Raw genomic sequence first — 25,527 nt, 5'->3', positions numbered from 1 at the left:
AAGACTCACCTGGGCTGTCAGGGTGGCACTGGGGTGACAGAAGAGAGCAGACCTGGCACCTGTTCTCAGGCCGTGTGCTCTCCTGACAGTCTGGTGACCTCCAAGGGAAATGGACAGCGCCTCCTGAGGGAAAGGAGGACAAATAAAATATCAGTCTCTGAAAATGACATTTAAAGGGTTATGAAACCCCCTGTTTCTGCACTGGCTAGCTCTCACCACAGTTTTAAAAAATGCTGCAAAAGCGGGGGTGGTGCACTTACTGAGCTGCTTTTTTCTCAGAATTGTGAGATCTTAACTCACAATTGTGAATAATAAAGTCAGAATTGCGAGTTATAAACTCACAATTGCAAGTTATAAAGTTAGAATTGCAAGATATAAACTTGTTTTCTGACTTTTTTCTCAGAATTGTGAGATCTAAACTCACAATTGTGAATAATAAAGTCAGAATTGCGAGATATAAACTCACAATTGCAAGTTATAAAGTTAGAATTGCAAGATATAAACTTGTTTTCTGACTTTTTTCTCAGAATTGTGAGATCTAAACTCACAATTGTGAATAATAAAGTCAGAATTGCGAGATATAAACTCACAATTTTGAGAAATAAAGTCGCACTTTCATGATATAATATCTCGCAATTACAAGTTATAAAGTCAGAATTGCATGATATATACTCGCAATAGCAAGTTATTAAGTCTGAATTGCTCGATATAAACTCACAATTTGGACTTTTTTTCTCAGAACTGCTTGATACACGCTCACAATTCAGACTTTTTTTTCTCAGAATTGTGAGATCTAAACTAGAGTAATAAAGTCAGAATTTAGAGATGTGAACTTGCAATTCTGAGAAATGAAGTCGTACTTGAGTGATATAAACTCGCAATTATGAGTTCTAAAATAAACTGACAATTGCAAGTTATAAAATCAGAATTGTGATATAAACTCGCAATTTGAGAAATAGTCGCACTTGTGTGATATAAACTCAAAATTGCAAGTTATAAAGTTAGAATTGCAAGATATAAACTTGTTTTCTGACTTTTTTCTCAGAATTGTGAGATCTAAACTCACAATTGAGAGTAATAAAGTCAGAATTTAGAGATGTGAACTTGCAATTCTGAGAAATAAAGTCGCACTTGAGTGATATAAACTCGCAGTTACAAGATCTAAAGTGAGAATTCCATGATATAAACTGACAATTGCAAGTTAAAGTCAGAATTGCAAGATAAACTCAAAATTTTGAGTTATAAAGTCAGAATTGTGATATAAACTCGCAATTTGAGAAATAGTAGCATTTGCGTGATATAAACTCAAATGAGTTATAAAGTCAGAATTGCATGATATAAACTCAAAATTTTAAGTTATAAAGTCAGAATTGCATAATATAAACTCAAAATTGCAAGTTATAAAGTTAGTATTGCGAGATATAAACTCGCAATTACGAGATATAAAGTCAGAATTGCATGATACTTGTCAAAACAAAGATCAAAACTCACAATTGTGAATATTAAAGTCAGAATTGCAAGATATAAACTTGCAATTCTGAGAAATAAAGTCGCACTTGCATGATATAAACTCACAATTACAAGTTATAGTCAGAATTGCATGATATAAACTGGCAATTGCAAGTTATTAAGTCTGAATTGCTCGATATAAACTCACAATTTGGACTTTTTTTTATCAGAACTGCTTGATACAAACAATTCAGACTTTTTTTTCTCTGAATTGTGAGATCTAAACTCACAGTTGAAAGTAATAAAGTCAGAATTGAGAGATGTGAACTTGCAATTCTGAGAAATAAACTCAGAATTGTGAGATGAACTCGCAATTCAGACTTTTTTCTCAGAATTGTGAGATCTAAATTTACAATTGTGAGTTACAAAGTCAGAATTGCATGATATAAAGTTGCAATTGCAAGTTATAAAGTCAGAATTGCAAGATATAAACTCGCAATTCTGAGAAATAAAGTTGCACGTACGTGATATAAACTCACAATTGCAAGTTATAATGTCTGAATTGTGAGATATAAACACAATTGTGAATAATAAAGTCAGAATTGCAAGATATAAACTCGCAATTCTGAGAAATAAAGTTGCACGTACGTGATATAAACTCACAATTGCAAGTTATAAAGTCAGAATTGTGAAATATAAACTCGCAATTGCAAGTTAAAAAGTCAGAATCGTGAGATATAAACTCACAATTGCGAGTTATAAAGTCCATTTTTTATAAAGTCCATTTTTTTTTTTTTTTAGAAAAAAAAAGACTGATATGTTCACAGAATTTCGAGTTTATATCTCACAATTCTGACTTTTTAACTCGTAACTGCGAGTTTATATCTCACATTTCTGAGAAAAAAAAAAAAAAGACAGAATTGTGAGAAGTCGCAATAACTTTTTTTTTATTCCGTGGCGGAAACAAACATTTACCAGACATACACTGAAACATTCACCACAGAAGCATTGTTTCAATTTAAACCGTTACACCCTTACCAAATACAGTACTCAAACTCACCATCCTCCTTTCATTTTACTCATCATACAGCAGCTGTTCCCTATCCAATTACGATCAGTTATACACATTACAAATTAATTATGCAAAAGCACAGTACTACAGACAGCTGCGGGTGGGTATGTCGCATCAAAGAGGCAGAAAGCAGCAGGGGACAGCATGTGGATGTGAGGGAATATGTAGGCGAGGTGCTGCGCAGGTTGAGCGGGGTCAAGGACTCGAATGTCTGCAAAGCTCTTATCTTAAGCTAATGCAGGCGCCGAGCCCATAGATCTCACTCTCTACTTCTGCAGTGTATATATACAGCTCCCAGAGTGATAGATAAAAGGTGTCACGTCCATCACCTCAGGAACGAGAAGACAGTAATAGAGAGAAAATAACAGGCCGGGGTATGCAAAGCCAGAGATGAGACTTCACATTGTGTCGCCAGTGTTTAAACACAAAGCAGTGACAGGACAGTCAGTGAGGGCAAGTAAATCATTTTGTTGAAGTGACACACTCTCAGGAGTTAGCGAACCTTTCGCCCACTCAACCATGACAGCGGTAATTAGCCCTGCCCCGTGTTGGCTGTGAGGATGTCCCTCTTTCAAATTGTCTCGTGAAAACCTATTACTTCTGTGATATGCACTTATAACATCAGACAAGTAGTTTATCTCAGTCTCAAATGTTAGATAGCACACTCACAGACCATTTACTGACCATCTGAAGCATACTGCACACAAAAAAAGGCAAACACTGTTTCAGTCTGGCAAACTCTAATTTGATAGGCGCAGTGTAACTTCCAAGAATTGGATGTGCAGGTTTTTTTTTTTGGTTTTTTTTTTTTTTTGCTACCACACTCTTAAAAAAAAAAAAAGGTGCTTTAAAGGGTTCTTCACAGCGATGCCATAGAAGAACCATTTTTGGTTCCACAAAGAATCATTCAGTCAAACAGTCTTTAAAGAACCATCTCTTTTTTACCTTTTTATAATCTGAAGAACTTTCCCCACAGAAAACAGAAATGTTCTTCAAGTTCAGACGCAAATATTCTTTATGGAAGTATTTAGACAAAAAGGTTCTTCTATGGCATCGTGAAGCACCTTTATTTTTTAGATTGCAGGCTGTGTTTCAAAGAAAGAATGAATCCATGAAATTGTCTTGATTAGAGGCATCATACCTTTTTTCTGAAATATTTATTTTGGAATGAATAAATACACTCACTTTCAAATATACAAAAATTAGCTTTATTATTTTTTACCAAACCAAAAAATGGTTCATTTTTAATTTTACATGTAAATTGGAGATTTGATCATGATTCCTTCCCTTGACTCAAATCTTTTGAATCAGTCTGCTAAAGATTTGTTCTGATTTGTTTAGTCATTTGTGATGAGCAATGACATTTTTGCATGTTTGAGTGAATTATTGAATTGTTCACTTAACTGATTCATAAAATAAATACGTTTCTTCTGATCTTGCACGCATCCAACAGTTTGTTGATTTTTTTTTTCTGCTGCGGTCACTGTTTATCTAATTCATCTTCTCAGCCACCAGAATGAGAGATTGATTTACCGTAAACAAAAAGAAACAATTTAACAAATAAATAATAATGAAAAAAAAAATCTTCACAATACTTGATTTTATGCATAAAAATGGCAACATATTTGAAAATGACATCTGTTAGGATTGGTTGATCTCTGTATGCTGGCATAGTTTTAGTGTTATCCATGTCCATCTCATTCTTATTTATTTACTTACTTAACTTTACTATTTTTATTTTATTTTATAAGAACATTTAGGGCAAAGATAGAGCTATGCAGTAAGAACAAAGACAGTTTAACAGTAAAAGACTGTAAAAAATGTTACAGTACAAATCTGTTAAATGGTTAACAGTAAGTTCCCCTACCATATACACGGTGAAAAACTAGACATTGGACATTGCATGTAATTTTATGGCATTACCGTTTTCCGAAGTGGGAAAAGAATCTTTACAGTAAATCTTTACCCTTTACCCGTAAATTGACATCCCCAGAATTCCCTGTGTTACATTTCAAATTTGATGTTTTCTTTTGAAATAACGGTTTATTCTTCATTTTTTCTTATCAATTTGGTACATTAGGGTTGTATGTTACATCTAATGTTGTTAACTTAATGTTTACTGCATTTTTTTCAGTTTCACGTATGTTACCATAATGGTGTTTAGTGTTTGTGTGAATGACACTGTGCACCTTCTATATATGTTATTATTTAAAAGCTGCTTGAGATGGGCTTTGTTTCATCATGTGACTTTCTCATCACCATCTGCTTTTGGTGGTTATCAGTGTGTTACAAAAGTACAAAACAGATTTTAGTGCTTCAATAGGTTGGTATATTAACATTACTTCAGTTAATGAAATTACGGTATTTAAAGGTTGTATCAGCGATTTCTAGCCTAAAACATAAAGTGTCAATTTCAGCTGACCTTTCTTCACGATCCGCTCGCTGCCTGCCCCATAAATTGTCTGTGAAAAAACCGCGTCTCTCTGGTCAGCCTAGGGTCCGAGATATGCTAAAAAAAACAATCGGCACTACCAACCTTTCCACAGATAAACAAACAGTGTTCCAACCAATCAGCGTCAGGGGTTTGGTGTTGTGGACTTTCCTACTGGTGCAGGGATGTGAGGGAGGCGGAGCGAAAGTCCACAACACCAAACCCCTGACGCTGATTGGTTGGAACACTGTTTGTTTTTGTGTGGAAAGGTTGGTAGTGCCGATTGTTTTTTTGGCATATCTCGGACCCTAGGCTGACCAGAGAGACGCGGTTTTTTCACAGACAATTTATGGGGCAGGCAGCGAGCGAATCGTGATGAAAGGTCAGCTGAAATTGACACTTTATGTTTTAGGCTAGAAATCGCTGATACAACCTTTAAATGTACATTTAAGTTAAAACCGTAAAACCTAAAATGTTGCTACTCTATTTTTTTACAGTAAAATTCTGGCAACCACAGCTGCCGTTTTTTTTTTTTTTTTTTTACAGTGTATAGGAAGCTTGGGTGACTCAAAGTGCTAATTTACAGTGTGTCTGCTTGTATGTGATCTAAATACATTTTGTCAGCACTGAATTAACCCACCAACAGACTGCAGATATTAAAGAGACATTAGAAGTTAAACATTCTGGAACAATGAAAGTTGGAGTCTTAGTAATGACTTGTAGGTTTATGTTGTATGAAAGGTAATTGAGCATGTATATGTAGTGAATCTACTGTGTCAGCCATTTGTATTGAAGGAGGAGGTCTGCTGGAAAGCCAGTGCTGTGCTCAGCTGTGAGACTTCATTTAACCCAATACACTGGAAGTAATTGTGTATGATGACCTGAGGTTAAAAGTGCATGCTTGGTGTGATTCATTAATTGCACCCCGCGGATTCAAATGCAAAAAAATTAAAAAGAACCGCAGTACAGTTTAGAGGTTGGACTTCGGATAATAAAAAGGCTAAACTTTCATGCAAAAGTAAAACAATCTGATCTCTCACGTTGATCTGGCAAAAACAGACAACAGATTTTCCTCTTCAAGTGTTTAAGACCAGTTGTCTTCACAGTTTTGCTTATCATCACAGCTCACATCCTTAGATAGCGGGTGGGGATTTTCTTATTTGAAGGGCTGAAATATCTTTAACAACCTCAACATCAAGCGTCATGGTCAATGGCTTTTACATTTTGCCGTCATCTTGACTCTCCTGCCAAACTGTAGACTTGTCATAAAGCAACCAAGTGTATTCCTGTTGATTAGCCGATCACAGCTAACCGCAGAATGACAAGTTTGCCCCTCCAAAGATCAAAAGAACAACCATCCATAGCTGGTTTTCTTTTGTCAACACAATGACAGCGACTTTCCGGACATTTCACCTCTTAAAGGAACACTCCACTTTTTTTGGAAATAGGCTCATTCTCCAACTCCCACTGAGTTAATAAGTTGAGTTTTACTGTTTTGAACTCCATTCAGCCGTTCTCCTGTTCTGGCGATATCACTTTTAGCATAGCTTAGCATAGATCATTGAATCCTATTAGACCAATAACATCGCGTTCAAAAATGTCCAAGGAGTTTCGATATTTGTCCTATTTAAAACTTGACTCTTCTGTAGTTATATTGTGTACTAATACCGGCGGAAAATGTAAAGCTGTGATTTTCTAGGCCGATAAGATTAGGAACTACACTCCCATTCCGGCGTAATAGTCAACGATGTTTGCTGCCGTAATATGGCCGAAGCAGGCGCAGTAATATCTGCTTCGGCCTTATTACGGCAGCAAACTTCCTTGACTATTACGCCGGAATGGGAGTGTAGTTCCTAATCTTCTCGGCAGCTTTGCATTTCCGCCGGTATTAGTACACGAAATAACTACAGAAGAGTCAAGTTTTAAATACAAATATCGAAACTCGTTGGTCATTTTTGAACGCGATGCTATTGGTCTAATAGGATTCAATGATCTATGCTAAGCTATGCTAAAAGTGATATCGCCAGAACAGGAGAACGGCTGAATGGAGTTCAAAACGGGGGGGGGGGGGGGGTTGGGAGTTGGGTGAATTGGAGAATGAGCCTATTTCCAAAAAAAAGTGGAGTGTTTCTTTAAGGCCTGTGGACACAGCATCCATGAGTAAAGGCTGACAGATTCAAAATCTACTAATAGAAAACATTTTTCTAACCAGTATCTATTTTAAAACATTGGCTATCAAGGCATTTGGGGAGTTTGTGGTTGAGGAAGGGGGTTGTCGACAGTTATGTAACATCTTTCAGTTCAGAATTTAGCTCTTTCATCACCGTGGGAAGCTTAACCCACAGGAAAGTCACACAGTTTAATGTGACAAAACAAGAAGTTGCAACTATTGCCTCAGAAACTGGTAAATGCTGATTTGCAGGCCAGTTTATTAGGGATAAGCTCATCTGGAATTGATAAGAACCTAGCAGTAAGAGATTTGCAAGGTCCTCAATACACTATAAAAAAACACCCTGACCTCTTCTCAATTGTTAACGGTTTTTGTTTTGATATTATAATCTTTGCATGTGAGCCATTTGACATCTTAACTGAAACAAAACGCTTTTGCTGTTACATTTCAGGCATCAGATTTTGTCCTGCCGGTAAAAAAAAAAGAAAAAAAAAAAGAACAAATACATTAAGATAGTCCTAATACTCTCTCGCCACAGTTTTAGAGAACACATTCTCGTAATGAGTTTAAGTTCTGCTTGCGTTCAGCGATAAGTAACAGGCTTAAAGTTAATTTATGACCTGACATACAGACACGAGCAAATGGTAATGAGGCCCCCCGTGATACACAAGACCAGAGCACAGCAGTTCTAAATACAGACGCATTGCTGAGAGAAACAAGAGTAAGAGGTAAATAAAGTCATGCACGCAAACTAAACACCCAGAAAGGCTTTCAGGCCCACAGCACATGACACAGGAGACATACCAGCACGAAAGAGCTGTACTTCGCATTAGTTGTACTTACTACAGCAAGGTGTGAACAGCTTTTAGTATCTGAGTGATCTTCTCATCTCAAAATCTAATTGACTTAACCTCCATGTGTCAATTCCATGAAAATGTCAACCATAGCATAAAAAAATTAATGATTTTAACAGAACTTTTACATTGTAATTTACTGAAATTAGGTGCTATAACAGAGTAATGAAGTAAATTGCATTATTTATCTACAGTACCACACATAAGATGTGCAATATACAGTACAGACCAAAAGTTTGGACACACCTTCTCATTCGAATGAATGAGAAGGTGTGTCCAAACCTTTGGTCTGTACTGTATATTTTTCTGTTTATTAAAGTTTTTACTCTACATTTGTGCAGTTTTCAGTGGGTTAGTGATATTTTTTAAATATATATAAATTAATAAATAAATATTTTTAAATGGGTTTTATACAAAAACTGCTTTTTTTATGTAAAATTCACTTATAAAAGACCCACATTTCTAACTTTAATTCATGGGGATAACATGGATAATTTCACATCGTTTAGTTTAAGATTTTTGCCCATCTTTTGGAAAATTCAGTTTTAAAAGTAAAAAAAAAAATTACTTTTACCAGTAAGTGGCTGCAGAGCTCCACTATTTGCTATTTGACCACCTGAAAAATATTTTTTCACAAGTTTTTTCAGTTGAATTCATATCTACAGTACAGACCAAAAGTTTGGACACACCTTCTCATTCAGGTGTGTCCAAACTTTTGGTAGTGTATATATTAAAGTTAATCTCATGCAAACACTATTCAAGAAAAAAATTTGTTCAAAGCTAAATTTAACACTATCATTTCAAAAGTCATTGAGATTTTTTTGTTTCCTTTTCCAGTTTTGTTTCTTTAAAGGCTTTGAAAATGGCTTTAGAAAATAAACCTCTTTCTGAGTTACTAAATTGGCTCTTTCTTGTAATAACAGCCATAAATTAATGTTTTTTTATGATTTTATGTTGATGTTATTATAAATTATAAATGGCTTTCAATAGTTAGTGAATAAGAATTTTTCTGTAACACTTTCTATTAAGCCCCTATTTATAATACATAATAAGGGTATTTCTAAGGCAATATAATGAATACATAATGCATTATAAAAAAAAAAAAAAACCTTATATGTTATATCATCTTCACAGTACTTGCAAAGTTACTTACAATCAGTTTGTCTTTTGTGGGAATCATCAAAATACATTGTTAGCAGACTGCTAATAATAATTACTGCTAGCTGACATGCAGTTGCAGAGTTGCTTATCAACAGCTGTCTAAATATATTATTATATCAAAATAAACTGATAATACAAATGTGTCATATTACACATTCATCTGATCTGATACCTGATCTTATGGCTTTTTCATAAATATTTTTATTATTATTACTTATAAGTGGTCTTTGTATGCTTTAAGTAAAGTGACATGAGTAACATGGCAAGATATGAGACTTATAATACGTTATAACTATGAGGAGGTAATCAAACTCTTAAAAGCTAAAAAATAATACATTAAAACTGTTCTTATGAATACTCATGAGATGATACAGCATAGTATAAGGTTTTTTATAATGCATTATGCATTCATTATAATGCCTTAAGAATACCCTTACAATGTATTATACATACGGGCTTCATAGGAAGTGTTACCAATTTTTTATTATAACACACTTTTTCTTTTGTTCAAAAATTTAATTTTAATGGCATAAAGAACCTAACATACACAGAAATACAGAAAACCTAGAGAACCAAAGCCCCAGTTTCTGGTTTCATCTTTCAATATTTTGTGAGGAGTTCATCCCATTATTTTATGTCAGTGTTGCCTATATTGCATGATATTGATGAATAGGTTTATACTACAATTTCAGCATACTAAATTGACCGTGCCGCAGTATGCACTGCACAAAAAGCCTCATACAGTACACTTCTGCTACGCAGCATTGCACTAAGTGGGCAGTGTGAAATCTGTAACCTTTAATATAGACGCCAAAATAAACATGCGTTGCTTGAATGATTTCTTCATGCTGCTTTTGCATGCAGTGTGAAACAGGCCTTAGTTCAACTTCGCAATTAAAACCTGACTAGATTTTTCTGATGTTTGGTCTCTTTCTGCAAATTCTTAATCAGATTATAGACACAACTGATCAATATACTGGTAATTTGTTTTTCCCGCAAAGTTTAATTTTGACTGCGAATGTCACGCTCAAAAAGGTTCATCATATGGCTTGAGACTTTAGCTACTTTGGCAGTGTGTGTGTGTGTGTGTGTGTGTGTGTGTGTGTGTGTGTGGAGGAGAGACTTCTATTACATCCGAAGCAATCTCACTGTAGACAGCTGCTGGAACAAAGAGTGCAAAAAAATCAATGCCTGCTGGCTTCTGCATCAGTGTGAATGAGGGATAAAAGCAGCATTCACAGCTTGAGTGTAAATGTAATAATGAGAGAGGGTCAGTGTGCAGGTACGCTTTGTTATAATGATGAGAGGGCCTCCTAGACATTAGGCCATTTTCTGACCCTTTCCTTGTATTAGCAGTGGTTACTGTGACAAGCAGCACTATATTACTTTAGGACATACTGTGTAAGGGATTTAAACTAACCTCTCACTTTAAGTTTTTAACTTTGGTGTGGAAATATCCTGAATTGTCTGACCCCAATAAGTTCTGGTAGTTTATACAGTACAGACCAAAAGTTTGGACACACCTTCTCATTCAGGTTTCTGGGAAGATTTTGTTGTGAAAACATGGCACTGTACATAAGGGTCAGTTCAGAATCATGTTTATACTGGAAATCTGATATTGGCCACATTTAAAACAAAAATGTGAACAGCTATACAAAAAAAAAAAAAAAAGAATTGAGTGCAAAGGCTCGCAAGTGTGAACGTAGCCTAAGAAAGTGGATGTTGAAGGCTAAAATTACCCTGTCCCATATTGAAGTCTACTAATAAGCTCACTAGTTAAATCAGGTGTATTTTATTAGGAGTTCAAAAAGTTCTGCTGGTGTTGCTTCCAAAAACAGGGTTTTAGAAACACTGCCAGGTGGGTGATAAAATGCAAGAAAGGTCTAAAATAACAGGTGTGCGCAGTGTGTGTGTGTGTGTGTGTGTGTGTGTGTGTGCACTTGGATGGGTTAAATGCAGAGCACAAAATCAGAGTATGGGTCACCATAATTTGCCACACGTCACGTCCTTTCCTTCTTTCTTTTCAAGTGCATCCATAATGATTCACAAGACTGCAACTGCATATCATGTGCACCATTAGGTACTGGTACTTAGACTCAATATCCCATAACAGGCTTGGGACACACAGAGAACATGATCTCTTGAAGTCACAAACACACATGTTTATGAGCATTTAGCATGGCCCGAAGGGACATGAAAGGAGAGGTTATGGAGAGCAGGGGATGTGCGAAGAACAGGTTACATTGAGTGGATAGAGATGAGACTGTCTTGCATGAATCAGGCTCTTATATACACAATGCATTCCGTGGAAGTGAGTGTGTGAGGGAGGGTTAGAGGAGGGCAGCTCAGCCACGAGCAGAAAAATTGTGGCAGGAGTCTTGAGGGGAAGACGTGAGCTCTTGTGCTGAACTGAAAATGAAAGGAATCCCTCCTAATGAGCAGTATTAGTGTGCTTGGAGCAAAACACATGAGCAAAGTAAACAGATATGCAGACCCTGTCTCCATGTGAATATGCACTCAGTCACACACATACGCATACGCAAGTCCTCAATTCTAGACTCACATCAGGTGCACAACCTCTGCCAAGGACAAAACCAGGTAACTGAGGCAACCAACAGACCTTTGTCAGAGTAGGTGCCATATTTAATTTGAACACTTCAGTCCCTCACAGCCACACACTTGTTTTTGTGTCAAAGTGGCATGGTTGTGTACCTGAATATTTCCAGAAAATTTTCACAGAAAAAAAAAAAAAAGTTAATCACGATTTGTGAAAATTAAATGACTAAGACAGGGGTGTCAAACCCTGTTCATGAAGGGCCCCCTACCAGCAGAGCTCCAACCCTAATTAAATACATCTGACCCAGTTAATCAAGGTCTTCAGAACCACTAGATCAGGGTTCCCCAAATCTTACCCTGGAGGTCCAATGCGCTGCAGAGTTTAGCTCCAACCCTGATCACACTCACTTACCTGTTATTCTCTAATGATCCTGAAGACCTTGATTAGCATGCTCAGGTGTGTTTGATTAGGGTAAGAGCTAAACTCTGCAGGAAAATGGATCTCAAGGTCCAGATTTGATGATCCCTGCACTAGATACTTCCAGGTAGGTGTACTAAAACTAAACTCTGCCTGAAAATGGCCCTCCAGGAGAAAGACTATACACCCCCCGAAATAGTACCTCAAGACCAGGGTTATCTAATTTTCCTCCTGGAATATCACATTCCTGCAGAGATTAAGTCCAACTGTAATTAAACATGCCTGAACCCAGTAAGTCTTACTACAAACTTTGACTGATTTAAATTACTGATGCTAAACTCTGCATGAAAGTGGCCCTCTAGGAACAAGTTTGGACACCTCTGCTCAAGACAGTACAAATACTAAGGGCGTGCTTTTATCCCAAACAGACAACGTAGGTGTAATGTGGTGCAATAAGGTGCAATGTAGGACAGACTGCCAAAACCTCAAAATTTTGTCTGAGAACCACCTACTTGTAAACAAGAATATTCCAAGAAGTATCTGACCAAAATGTCAGAGTTGGTTTGGTTTTTTATGTGCTGTTTTAGAGTTGTATCAGAAATACTTTATTCTACACTAGAAAACCAACTTATAGTTATAGCAACTTTATTTCCAGATGGACTGGTGCACTCCAATGGCACTAATGTAAAATGGATGAACTATCAATCCATGGATCTCCAGTCCAAGACTGTCTATATACTAGAATATCTATATAAAAAAAGACATATTTTCTGCAACAGTGATAAAGATATATAGTTCAATACCCAAAGTCAATAGAGGAACTCAACGTACCTACCCAGTAAAGTGGTGAAGGCTAGCAGGCTCAATAACAATGAGGTAGGTAATCCCTTAAACTGGCTGCCATGAAGAATTTTTTCTTCATTCATAATAAAAGACCTTCAACATGACAGCCCTACAAAGAGCCACAGAGGGAGTGCCCATTCCAGTCGACACACTGGTATCAAAACCAGATTGTTATTCATATTTACAGCTGTTGTTCACACAGAAATTCTCTCAAAGGGGGAAAATGGCACATGCTGTGGTGCTACAGTCACTAAAAGACAAACAAAGCCAGCAGAGCCCTGTAAACCTGAGAGGTCCTTACAATGTCAAATGATTACAAGGGACTTTCCAGCGCTTAAAAACGAGGCCTCCGCTCATTGTAGCAAATTACCTTTCATTTTTTCTCTCCCCTGGCCTTTCTCTTGATGTACGTTTTCCTGACATTTTCAAAGTATGCCCTTTTGCTGGGAAAAACAAGAAAAAAAAACTCAGGTGCCAGGAAGTCTTGCTCCCTCCCTAACTTTCGCACCTTCACAAAGCAGGTCACATGGAAAGAAACTCATATCAGGAGAAATGCTGGTGGTGTAAGTCTGTAGGTGTGTGGGGGTGAGACAGACGGATAGACATACAGAGAAAAGAGCGGACGAAGGCAGATGGCGGAGAGATGAGAGTGCCGGTAAACCGTCTGACAGCAAAGAGCGGTATGCTAAACGGGGAATTAGACAGTTGCCCCCTGAGAGCCTCTTTACCATCTCATTTTCATTCACCCTCTGTCATGCACATCTATTAGCAGATCCTTCTCAAGGCTCAAGTTGTTCCTCCACAAGAACATATCCTGCTGCTAGCTGCTCCCATCCAATCAAGGATGATTAAGAAAAGCAGCTAGTTACCCATTATAAAATAATTTATCTAAACAAACCTCACTATAAAAACATGTTAAGAAAAAAGTTTGTTGAATAACCAAATTGTGAGAAAATCCTTAATTCGGAATTCCCCCAACCTAATCTACAAGTTCGTATATCTGTGACCATTTAATCTTAGCTTGTGAAAACAGTCTATACTTACTGACATCAGACCCTGACGAGCCCCATAAGGAGTGTGAACGGTCGATTAGTTGAGGTTTCCAGTGGAAGGAAGGTCTTTTTATGACACCTTCCCCCTTCGTTAGAGTCTGTCATTAGTCCTACACTGGAGAGCGTTTTGATTACATTACTGGTCACTGGATAGTACTTACCACTTGACGGAGAAGCCAACCCAAGTTTAAGATAAGCATTTCTCCATTGGCTAAGCAATAATGTTATGCAATTTCTTGTGGAAAACTAAAAACTCTCATAAAAACAGCTGTCTTCAAAAAACATTTATTTGAAGTGAAAGCAAAACATCTGTTTTACCTAGTACCTGACTCCTTTACAGACCCCATGCTTGAAAAATCTACATCTTAATTAATTCTTGGTTACAGATGCAATTTTCTTTCCCCAAGAGTGGATTCATTAATTTTGAGCAAGTTTTAGAAAATGTAAAAGACATCTGTATAGAAGATGTTTTTCTTAGCCAAATTTGTTCAAGTCCATGTCGTTATGAAGAGCACTTGATCCACACAATATGTATTTTCAACCCAGACTTATACAAAAAATATGTGCCTCTATAAACACTGGTTCTTTAAAGTGATGCTACACTGCCTGGCCAAAAAAAAAAGTCGCCACCTGGATTTAACTAAGTGCTATGATCTGGGGGTTGCTGCAGTTGGTCAGGTCTAGGTTCAGCAACAGTATGTGCTCAAAGAATGAGGTCAGCTGACTACCTGAATATACTGAATGACCAGGTTATTCCATCAATGGATTTTTTCTTCCCTGATGGCATGGGCATATTCCAAGATGACAATGCCAGGATTCATCGGGCTCAAATTGTGAAAGAGTGGTTCAGGGAGCATGAGATATCATTTTCACACATGGATTGGCCACCACAGAGTCCAGACCTTAACCCCATTGAGAATCTTTTGGATGTGCTGGAGAAGCCTCAGACTCTACCATCATCAATGCAAGATCTTGGTGAAAAATGAATGCAACACTGGATGGAAATAAATCTTGTGACATTGTAGAAGCTTATCGAAACAATGCCACAGCGAATGCGTGCCGTAATCAAAGCTAAAGGCGGTCCAACAAAATATTAGAGTGTATGACCTTTTTTTTTTGGTGGCGACTTTTTTTTTGGCCAGGCAGTGTATAACAGAACAATTTTTGATTTCACAAAGAATCATTCAGTCAAAGGTTCCTTGAAAAACCACCTGTTTCTTACCTTTTTATTCTGAAGAACCTTCTTTCACCACAAAGAACCTTTTGTAAAACAGATGTTAAAGGTTCTTTATGGAATCATTTAGACAACAAGGTTCTTCTATAGCATCGTGAAGCACCATCTCAGTGTTAAGTAACTCAATTGCAATTTATATCAGTGTTTACAGAAAATCTTACGTTAAGATGTATTTGTCTCTTCAACCCAGTTACCATCTTCAACCCCGTTACCCTAGTCTCAACCCCGTCACACCTACATTTTTATTAATTACTTTAAGTTTATGAAAAAGTAATTTAATGTTTGTTGAACTCAGTCTGAAATGTTCAGAGCAATCATAAGAATACGGATTTTAGTTTAAATTCTGAGGTTAAGGCACTTCTTTAATCAAAAATTGCTGTCACAAAAAGTTCCATTTCAGGCTTTAGTATAGCAAAAGTGTGCGATTTTATGTAACTTTTAAATTTGCAATTACTGAATTAGTGTGAGGGACATTTAATTAATAGGAAAATACATTTTATAATCACAGAGAGCTCCCACAGTGTCCACAAGGGGGTTTGAAGACTAACAGTGCCCATATCTTAAAATAATGACCAATAATAATAGGGATTTGATGCCTAAGGTGTATTATCTAGAAGTTAAATATGTCATTAATGTTTTCGGGTATTTAGAAAAGTAATACATTTTGGTAAAAAAAAAAAAAAATGTCCAAATACTACTGGTTTTGTGGAATGACTCATAAGACAACAACATTCAAAAGTATCCGTTTTCAAACCTCGCAGGATGTTAAAATTGTTTTGAAGTCATATGATTTTGCAAGTAATTGTGTGGAAAATAAGGGTTTTAGAGTTTTACTGCCTCTAGTGTTTATTTCATCTGGAAACTGGAGTGATTCATACATATAGGTACGCTTATTCAGTTTTGCAGAAACATATAAAGAGGCAAGTATTTCCAATGAGCCTATGTTGGGTATTTTTATAGAACAAGACTCAGTGAACCACGGTGCCGTATTGACGCAAGGCCACACAATCAAATGACTCTGAAAAGAAATTTGATATGGGCTTAGTGAGTCAATACAAGCCCGCATTACTAACACTACAGCTGCATGTTAGAGTACACCTTGACAACAACTCAGTTTAAACCCGAGAGTCTAACTGCCAATGCTCTTAACGTAAGGTGTTAGCACTGACCAGCTGGCTGTAATATTTCACAGATCACACATAAATGAAGGAGTGTGTCAAGAGTGGGTGCATTTCAGCAAGCTGAATTGGAACTTCCTGAAAAAAAAACTGCTGCGTTTCCACAGCAACTCCATGGTGACTGGGAAAAGTGTGAGGTCATATGCGCTGTGAAAGCGTCTCTTCACTCCCCGCCTGCCTGAAAGCAGCTTGCCCTTAATGTTCATTCTTTCTTTTGAGCTGCGTGTGGAACACTTTGGTCTAGATTTACATGCCTTTGTGGAGTCGCCGCAAGCTCACCCGTCGGAGCAATTTGCCAGCGAAACAAATCTTTTGTGTGCACGTGTCTGTTTTCTGTGCAAGAAAAATGGGAATCCTTTTAAACCACAATAGTCTCTTACCTTTTAAGTCTCTCTACCTATTGCAAACTGGGTAATAAGAGGGAATCCTCTAGGATACCCTGGTGAACCGGAGATTCAGGCACTGTGGGATGTTGTCAGAAGCAGTGATGCTGGCTATAGATTACCTCTGTTGTTTTTCTCTTTTTACTCCTACCTTAATTTTTTCCTTTTTTCTCTATTTAATGGAAGGAAAAAAACAATCAAGACTGCACAACTATCGAGAAAAATCCATTTGTCAGCTCAGCACTTGAAATATGATATACTTTGAGGATATGGTGCAGTGGTGAAAAGTAGTCCACTGCAACCCTCATGGAGTCCAGAATAGCTCCATATCATTTGACTACACTCTAAAACTGGCTAGGTTATTTTTATTTATTTATGTATTTTACCCAAACCACAGGGTTCAGCCTGTTGGGCAATTTTCAGTGATTGGTTGTTTTCTGTACCCCACTGGTGGGTTAAGATTGACTGAGAATTGAAATGATGCACCTTTTCACAAAGTACCTACCTAGCTTGTCCTAAAAGAAAGCTTATGTCTAAAGGCCTTTCCACACTGAGCGTGAAAAAGCAAAGCGAATATTGCACACGATGGCGTGCTGGATTAAAAGAACAGATTCCTATGAGTGTTTCCACACAGACTGCGAACAAGCTTTTTAGCTTCGCAAAGCGAAAACATGGCCGTCCAATAAGATTTGAGCATTCCATCACGTGACCGGAGCAGCTGCTGTTGCACAAAAGGACAAGAAAGGTGACGCCGTTTTGAAAACCAGTGTAATCAAACACAGAAGAAGAGTATTCCGAGAGAGAAGAGCATACGGTTTCCCTCACATGTTCTTAATGTAATGTCTAATAATTCTCCACTGAATTATGTGATCTGGAGGAAAACACTGTCCCTTTTCTTCCACATGCGTGAGTGTTATTTGAGTCGTTCACTCTCTAGAACTTACATATTTAACGTATTTAAAAAAAAAATTCTTTGAGGAATTATAGATAGTTTGTTTCTTGCGTAGAACCAAACTGAATTTATCTTAAGTAAATGCTTTATATCATGCAGCGGATGATGATAAATCCATATACAAGATACATATCAGAGGAAATATGCATTGTTGGTTGACGCAACCTAGCGTGTGGGTGTTAAAGAATTAAAGAATTCCCTTGTATTTACATCTGTAGTGTTTTTTTTTTTTTCCAGTTAATGTACCATTGTTTGATCCACTACTTATTTCATGTTTTCTAGGTTATCAGCATTTGTTTATGCAAACAGACTCCCTGGTCTAGCCACTATGTAAAGTTCCATTGCGCTCATCAGATGACCCACATCTTATAACTCAACTTTTTTTTTTTTATTAAAATGTCAAAAACATCTACAGTTCCTCAGTTTCAGAATGCAGATCGCAGTATATTGCGACAGTCTGGTGGTTTAACAGTTGCCAAGGTAACTTGATGTGAGGTTTACACCAGGGTGACCCTCATACGCTGTGTTCTGCCTACTAAACCCCTCTGAGAGTTAACTGTTAGAGCCATTAATGAGTGTGTCAGGGTTTTCCTTTGTGCCTCCTTTTGTCTTATTTCCCTTGTGGCACTCAGAGAACCACCACACTGCAAATTCTGTGTTTACGCGTGCTAGAGCTGGCATGACTACTTATTTTTTTACTAGTCAATGACCACAGCGACCACAACATTAGTCAATGTGAATGCCATACAAAACTCAGAAGTGAAGTTACACAACTTGTCAAGGTAACACCAAAGCATTGAACAAGCTGAGTAGTCCAAATGTGTGCATGTTTAAGTGTTGGCGTTTCTATTTACAGGGTCTTAAGCATACACTTTGACAGTAAAATTAACCTTGCATTATGATAAAGACATTCAAATTAGACGCTTCAAATGATAAATACTATATGCCATGCCAAAATTACTCACGGTAAAATGGTGTGGTAGATTAAACGGAATAAGCATGCAAAAGGTAAAGTGTGTTTATTCGTTCATCAGTGGTAGTGGGATTTCCCGTATCACTTTGATGGCGCATAGCTGGAGCAGGGCTGCAAATCTCCTGCTCAAGAGCCAAGGATGACAGGTGCAAACTCCCCCATCACATAGGCTGCTTTCCCCCCAAGACACGGTTGACAAACAACACACGCAATCATGCCTTAACCCCCTACTAGCCAAGGCAACAAACAACTTAACCTCACACTTGTAATTACAATACCTGCTTTCATTTCAAGTTACGGTTCACTGTTCGGTCACATGGAGTTGAATCAACTTAATGCATCACCAGACAAATCAATTATTTTATGTGCAGTTGAAAATAGTCTCCATGCCAATAACTAACCAGGATAACATTGATATCCTGAATGACTTACTATCCACTAGGGCAGGGTAGTATGACAGAATATACATGGGCCATTCCATGTCAAACCAACTTAATTTCAAAACTTGTTCAAAAATGGCTTAATTTTTTTTTTTTTTCCTATCTTTTGCCTGAAGAAAGATAGACTTGTATAGTTAATGAAAGCCAAAATATTAAATGTCATGGATGAATACTTGCTGAGTAAACCACTATTTTGTAGAGTGGCAATTTTGGTAAATAGCAATTTTCACCTGAGATGCAGAGCCAACTTACAAGGGGGTACAAATGACTTTAGAAACCTGGCAGCATCATAATGTTATTTGTACTCAGAGATTGTTAGGTCAGTTAGTAAAATCTGTTAACTTTAGCAATCTCTGTTGCATTATGTGCCAATGGTGACCATTCAAAACTAGGGAAACAGCACTTTTCAAGTTTTTTCTCCAAAGTTTGTATGTGTGTAACTCCAGAAGTATTCAATATATCTTTATGACCCTTTTAGATATTGGGTTTTAACAAACTTTCCTGTCTGCATGTTCATTTTTAAGGCTCTATCTGATTTGGTTCGAGAGATATTGGAATTACAATATGGCTCCAGAAGAAAATTGTTAAAATGATTACATTTTCAATGGTCAAAATCCAAATGTGGGTCACTTTGTTAGGATAGCTTTGTTAGGATAGGATAACATTTGGCCGAGATACAGCTATTTGAAAATCTGAAATCTGAGGGTACAAAAATAAAAATAAAAACATTTGAAAATTATCTTTAAAGTTGTTAAAATAAAGTTCTTAGCAATGAATAGTACTAATTAAAAATTAAGTTGATACATTTACGGTAGGAAATTTACTAAATATCTTCATGGAACATGATCTTTACTTAATATCCTAATGATTTTTGGCATAAAAGAAAAATCTATTATTTTGACCCATACAATGTATTTTTGGCTACTGCTACAAATATGCCCATGCTACTTAAGACTGGTTTTGTGGTCCAGGTTCACATATGATACTCACTTTCTTTTAAAGAGGAATGTCTGAAGAACAAATAATGTTGAAACTAGAGACAAGATCAAAACAACTGCATTGAACACACCAGTGCCATAAAAAAATATTTTTCCAAAGTTTGCATATCTAATCCTCATTTTCAAGGCCCCACATAGTTCAGTCCCAGAGATTTGGGGATCTCAATGAGGCTCCATTATATTATTACCTATTTTCAGTGGTTGAAAACCAAATGTTGGTTATTATGACACTGCCAGCTTTCTGAAATCATTTTACACCCATTGTAATTTGGCTCTGAATCTCAGGTGAAAATTGCCCACTACAAAATGTGGATTACTCAGTAAATATTCATCCTTGACATTTAATATTTTGGCTTTCATCACTATAAAAGTCTATCTTTCTTCAGAAAAAAATATGAGCAAAATCAAAACTTTGAGCCTGGGACCTCTGATTGAGTTGACTTAGAATGGCCTAAATGTGAATTTTTTTTTTAAGGATTGCCTTTACATCGCACTAAACTTGCACACAAAAGGGCGATGAAGTAAGAAGGAATAAGTGGGATGTGTTGCAAACAAGTCTAGATGAGTTTAGATGTTTACAGCTGGCTAGGTTCGAAGATTCGAAGGCAGATGTAAAATGTTGGTTATACCATTTCGCTGACCACCACCAATTTCCAGACATCTGTGTTCTGCAGTGTTGCTAAATGCCAAATCAACTTGAGATCAACTGGGAGCAAATGCCAGAGACAGACAAATAATTGACAATAAATAGACAATTTGTGAATAAGTCTTGTTTTGATGCTTTGCATTTCAGATTAGCATGAATCAAGTTTACTGAAATTAAATCTACATTATATGAAAAGAGAATTTCCTGCAAGTTTACTGTTAGATTAAAGGATTAGTTCACTTTCAGAACAAAAATTTACAGCTAATGTACTTACCCCCTTGTCATCTAAGTTGTTCATGTCTTTCTTTCTTCAGTTGTAAAAAAAAAATAGTTGTTTGAGATGTTTTCTATATAATAGATATCAGTGGCGGCTACTGGTCTGTCAAATAGGGGAAGCTCATTTTCGGTCTACATCATAAAATTGTCTATTTATTTAAAAGTAAATTCTGCCCTACGTTCCTTTTCAAGAAAATGGTCTGTGACCCTGTCGTACCAACTAGGCGTCTTTTCCAGTGACTTTTCGTGTGCAGTTTCATATGAATGAATGATCTAAAAAAAATATTAAACTCTGTAAAAGTGAAACAAGGAATGTGGTGTATAATTGTGTGAAATGTATGATGAAAATCAAACAATTTCGCCAAGCAAATATAAAGAAATAGGTTGCAGCAGTTTTTATTTCGACTTAACTTGAGAAATCCACGATGGGACTGAGCGGCCGCAGAGAGCGCGAACGAATAGCTTCAGCGATTCCTTATAGGACAAAATCGCTGTCAGTCAAAAGGAGACGCAATCTTTCGACAGACCCTCCAATCATCACGCAGAAGCTCAGCGTCCAGGCCAGCCCACTCCTCATTCACCCCCAGAGACGCTGAGCGTCCGTGGGCGGGACATAATCGCAGCGTTTATCCAATGACTGTCTAGTTTCAAAGCACTGAAAAAAAACGTTCAAAGCAGCCCCATTGAAGTCAATGGACGCTGGGCTTCAATGGGGAAATGCACTGTGACGCTACGGGAATGTATGAGAAGAAAATCAAGTCAGCCGACCTGCTATATCTAACTGATTCTGAACGAATTCGTCTTTGAGATGAACGTTTTCTAACGCATTTTTAGTCAATAAAATGTTAATACAATAGTACGTAATTTGACCATTAATTTTGAGACATTATAGGGGAAGCTGAGCTTCCCTTGCAGTCTTAAAGAAATCGCCACTGATAGATATGCATGGTGTCCCTCAAAGTTTGAACTTCTAAAATGCATTTTAAAGGCAGCTTTAAAGGGCTCTAAACGATCGCTCTAAGCGAAAAGATCGGTTAGTTTCTAAATAAATTGACAATTTCTATACTTTTTCATCTCAAATGCTCAACCTCAAAAAAAAGTTAGGGTATGTCGAAAAACTCCCATCTAGTTTTCTTCCCCAACTTCAAAATCGTCCTACATTGCTGCAGAAGTACCGACTGATTTTCAAGTTGAAGAAGAAAACTAGATGGGAGTTTCTAACTGAATTGACCTGGATCACACAGACTACGCATGTGCATTGCAGAGACGAGACAAGACGAGCATTTGAGGTTAAAAAGTATATAAATTGTCAATTTGTTTAGAAAATAGCCAATCGTTTCACTAGATAAGACCCTTCTTCCTCGGCTGGGATGTTTAGAGCCCTTTGAAGCTGCGTTTAAAATGCATTTTGGAAGTTCAAACTTGGGGACACCATTCATATCCATTATATGAAGAGAAATCCTGAAATGTTTTCCACAAAAAACATAATTTCTTTACGACTACAGAAAGTAAGACATGAACATCTTGGATGACAAGGGGGTGAGTAGATTATCTGTACATTTTTGTTCTGGAAGTGAACTAAGCCTTTAAAGTTGGTGACATGCTAAATTATAATAGCAAGTTGCTTGATAAAGCAACATCTTGGACATTTAGCTGCTATGAGCATTATCAATGGACAAGGCACTTGCTTCAAACCTGGCCCTGTCTTTTTCGAGCGGCAAAGGGTATCATTTTTCAAATGTGACTGATTGTTCATTCATGAAACCCAAGCAGAATAAAAGTGTAAACTGTTCATAAATCATCACATTTTTTTTTCCTTAAGAATCATGGTATCATGAATGATTTGCAGAAACAGTTCCAAATGTTTCTTCAATGAGGTCCAATGTGTAGCAGCTTTTCATTAAGGATTCTGCAGTGGGACGCTGTCCCAACCTGACCCACAGGCACCTACGGAACATGGGAACACTGACTGTATCCACTTAGGGGCACAGTGTGGCTACAGAGTAATGAAACAGTGGGAAGCTGAGTCATCTACATCAGGAGCACCATTGCTCGGCACAGACACAGCGGCACATGCTGAATTCAAAATGAGAGCGACGCACAACTGCCCTCATTATCTTACACACTATGGATCAACCATGAGAGCGGCTTGCAGCACTTATTCTTATGACTGCTCATATAACATACAGTATAATGGAGAGCTTAGAAGGATGGTAGTGAAAGCCATGTGGAGTCCAGCAGAGCCCAAGGGACAATACTGACACTGCCTTCCTACAGAACAATTAACCTTTGACTACATGGACATCATGAACAATCACTTCTCTGAAAAAGGCTCATATGATAGTAGAACAGCTAGCCCCACATAGGTCTGACAATTAGGAAATGTGGAAGATCTCTATCTTTCAAAACACTTTCAACCAACCACAGTGACCTAAAACCAGCCCTATCATGTAGAATAACAAAACCACCACTGTCTTAATGACCGCAGACAAATTAAAAGCTCTTTTCCTCTGTGGTGTCTTGGGACACTTGTGTACATGGCAAACTCGACTCTTGGATCCAGTATGGAGAACCCATGTTGAATTCTCCATGACAGATAAAACAAAACATGTTGATCCAGGAATATGTATTATTGGCAAAATTGTGACTACAGCACTTTGAAAACATACATAACTGGAGACTAGCAAGCCTCAATATTTTCAGGGAAGTATACAGTCAAACCAAAATTTATTTAGATACCTTCAACATTTCTCCCATTAGCACAGTTATAGTTCATTATAGTTAGAAAATGCTAATAAAATAAAACAGGAACTCAGAGTTAAACTGTGTCAGAACAACTTCATCTTGATAATGTCTTGATAATTAGAGAAATGTATGTAATGGATTACAATCAACCAAAAATGTAGTTCAGTTCAATGTTAGTATGACAATATTTACACAACTATTAATACTTTGTTGACCAATTACCAAGCAATGCTTAAATTTGGTTCAGTCTGTGGTGTAAAAGGTTGCATTAGCATTTAAAGAAAAAACACTGACCAGATCAAAGTGTCTGAATAATTTTTGGTCCCAAATATTTATCGTTTTTACTGGTAGTCCACTGTATAAAGATTTTTTTTGGGTATAATATGTCACGGTTTACCTTATTTTGTCATCCACACTTACATAAATTAATAAAAAAAATATATTATATTATATTATATTATAGCTGGTGTCTAAATAATTTTTGGTTTGACTATGTGTCACAAAGCCTGCTGCAAGTAGTCCATTGAGGTGAATGAGAATGCTAATGGAGACCTCCTTGTGCCCTAGTCATCACTTTAGTCCTTTATATCTAGCATGGAGAATTCAACATGGACTTTTTCCTTAGATCACACAAATGCCAGCCAAGCACGCACCAATAAATTCAGGCAGAATGTTTTTATGTTACGGCCCAGTGTAATGTTCATTTTTGCATTCTTGCAATCTCAGTAACATTGACTGAACTAACAAAACACACCATCTGTTTAATTAACAACTTGTCTCGCTAGTTGGGCTTACATATTTCTAACTGTTCCCAGCAAGCACACAACATCATAAGTAGGGTTGCAAAGGGGTGGAAGATTTCTGGTAAATTTCCAGAAACTTTGCAAAAATCCTAGGAAGATTCAAAAAAATCCTGGCAAGGTTCCAAAATCTCTGTAATGTTTTCAGAATTTACTGGAAATTTTCCGCATTTCTGCAACCCTAATCAAAAGACGTTGATATTTAGTTAAATTTCAGTTTCGACGTCAGGTGACCAAAATTCAAGGTCAATTCAACGTCTAATGTCAACGTTAATTTACTGACATCAGCTGACGTTGATATTTTGTTGTTTATAGCTTGTGTAACCAAAATCTAACATTAAGTCAATGTCAAATTGACGTCAAATACTGAAGTCAATGCGATTTTTATTCTCAACCAAAATGCAATGTCTGTCTTGAATAGACATTGTATAACTCAACTATAAGGATAAAATGGTCTCTTCACTCCAACACACTTTATATTATCATTGTTTGATGGTTGGGATGGATATTTTAATCATAGAAAACACTGAAAGGAAATCAAGGGCGTACATTTGCTCTGGACATTGGTGGGGACCTATGACTCCACCCCCCCTAACCAACTTGAAAAATGTCTAGTACTATATAAATTACAAAGGTTTAATTGGCATCTTTATTTCAAACGACCCGAACGACCGCGACCCGAATATCATTAAAAATATTTTTGGATGACTCATAACCGCGGGCACCCGCTCATTTTGGATCAACCCGCGCATCACTGATGTTGACAGCGCAATTTTTTTTTTTTAAGTGGATTAAATTATTGGTGGGGACATTTCAATGATCGGAGGATATTGGTGGGGACACATCCCCTCCGTCCACCCTAAATCTACGCCCCTGAAGGAAATACACTCTTAAAA

General features: G+C 37.1%; 1 protein-coding gene across 1 annotated transcript in view; it reads right to left on the bottom strand.

The window, feature by feature from the left end:
* The window catches only part of mcu (mitochondrial calcium uniporter), a 111,899-nt gene that overhangs the window by 70,076 nt on the left and 16,296 nt on the right, over positions 1-25,527 (bottom strand). The window contains exon 2 of the mRNA XM_073834264.1: positions 10-123. Coding sequence (XP_073690365.1) covers positions 10-123 — 114 coding nt within the window. The remainder of the gene's footprint in view (positions 1-9; positions 124-25,527) is intronic.

Source organism: Garra rufa, chromosome 2, assembly GCF_049309525.1.
Source record: "Garra rufa chromosome 2, GarRuf1.0, whole genome shotgun sequence".
Taxonomy (NCBI): domain Eukaryota; kingdom Metazoa; phylum Chordata; class Actinopteri; order Cypriniformes; family Cyprinidae; genus Garra; species Garra rufa.
The sequence above is the reverse complement of the archived record's forward strand: the minus strand, read 5'-3'. Positions and strand labels throughout refer to the sequence as shown.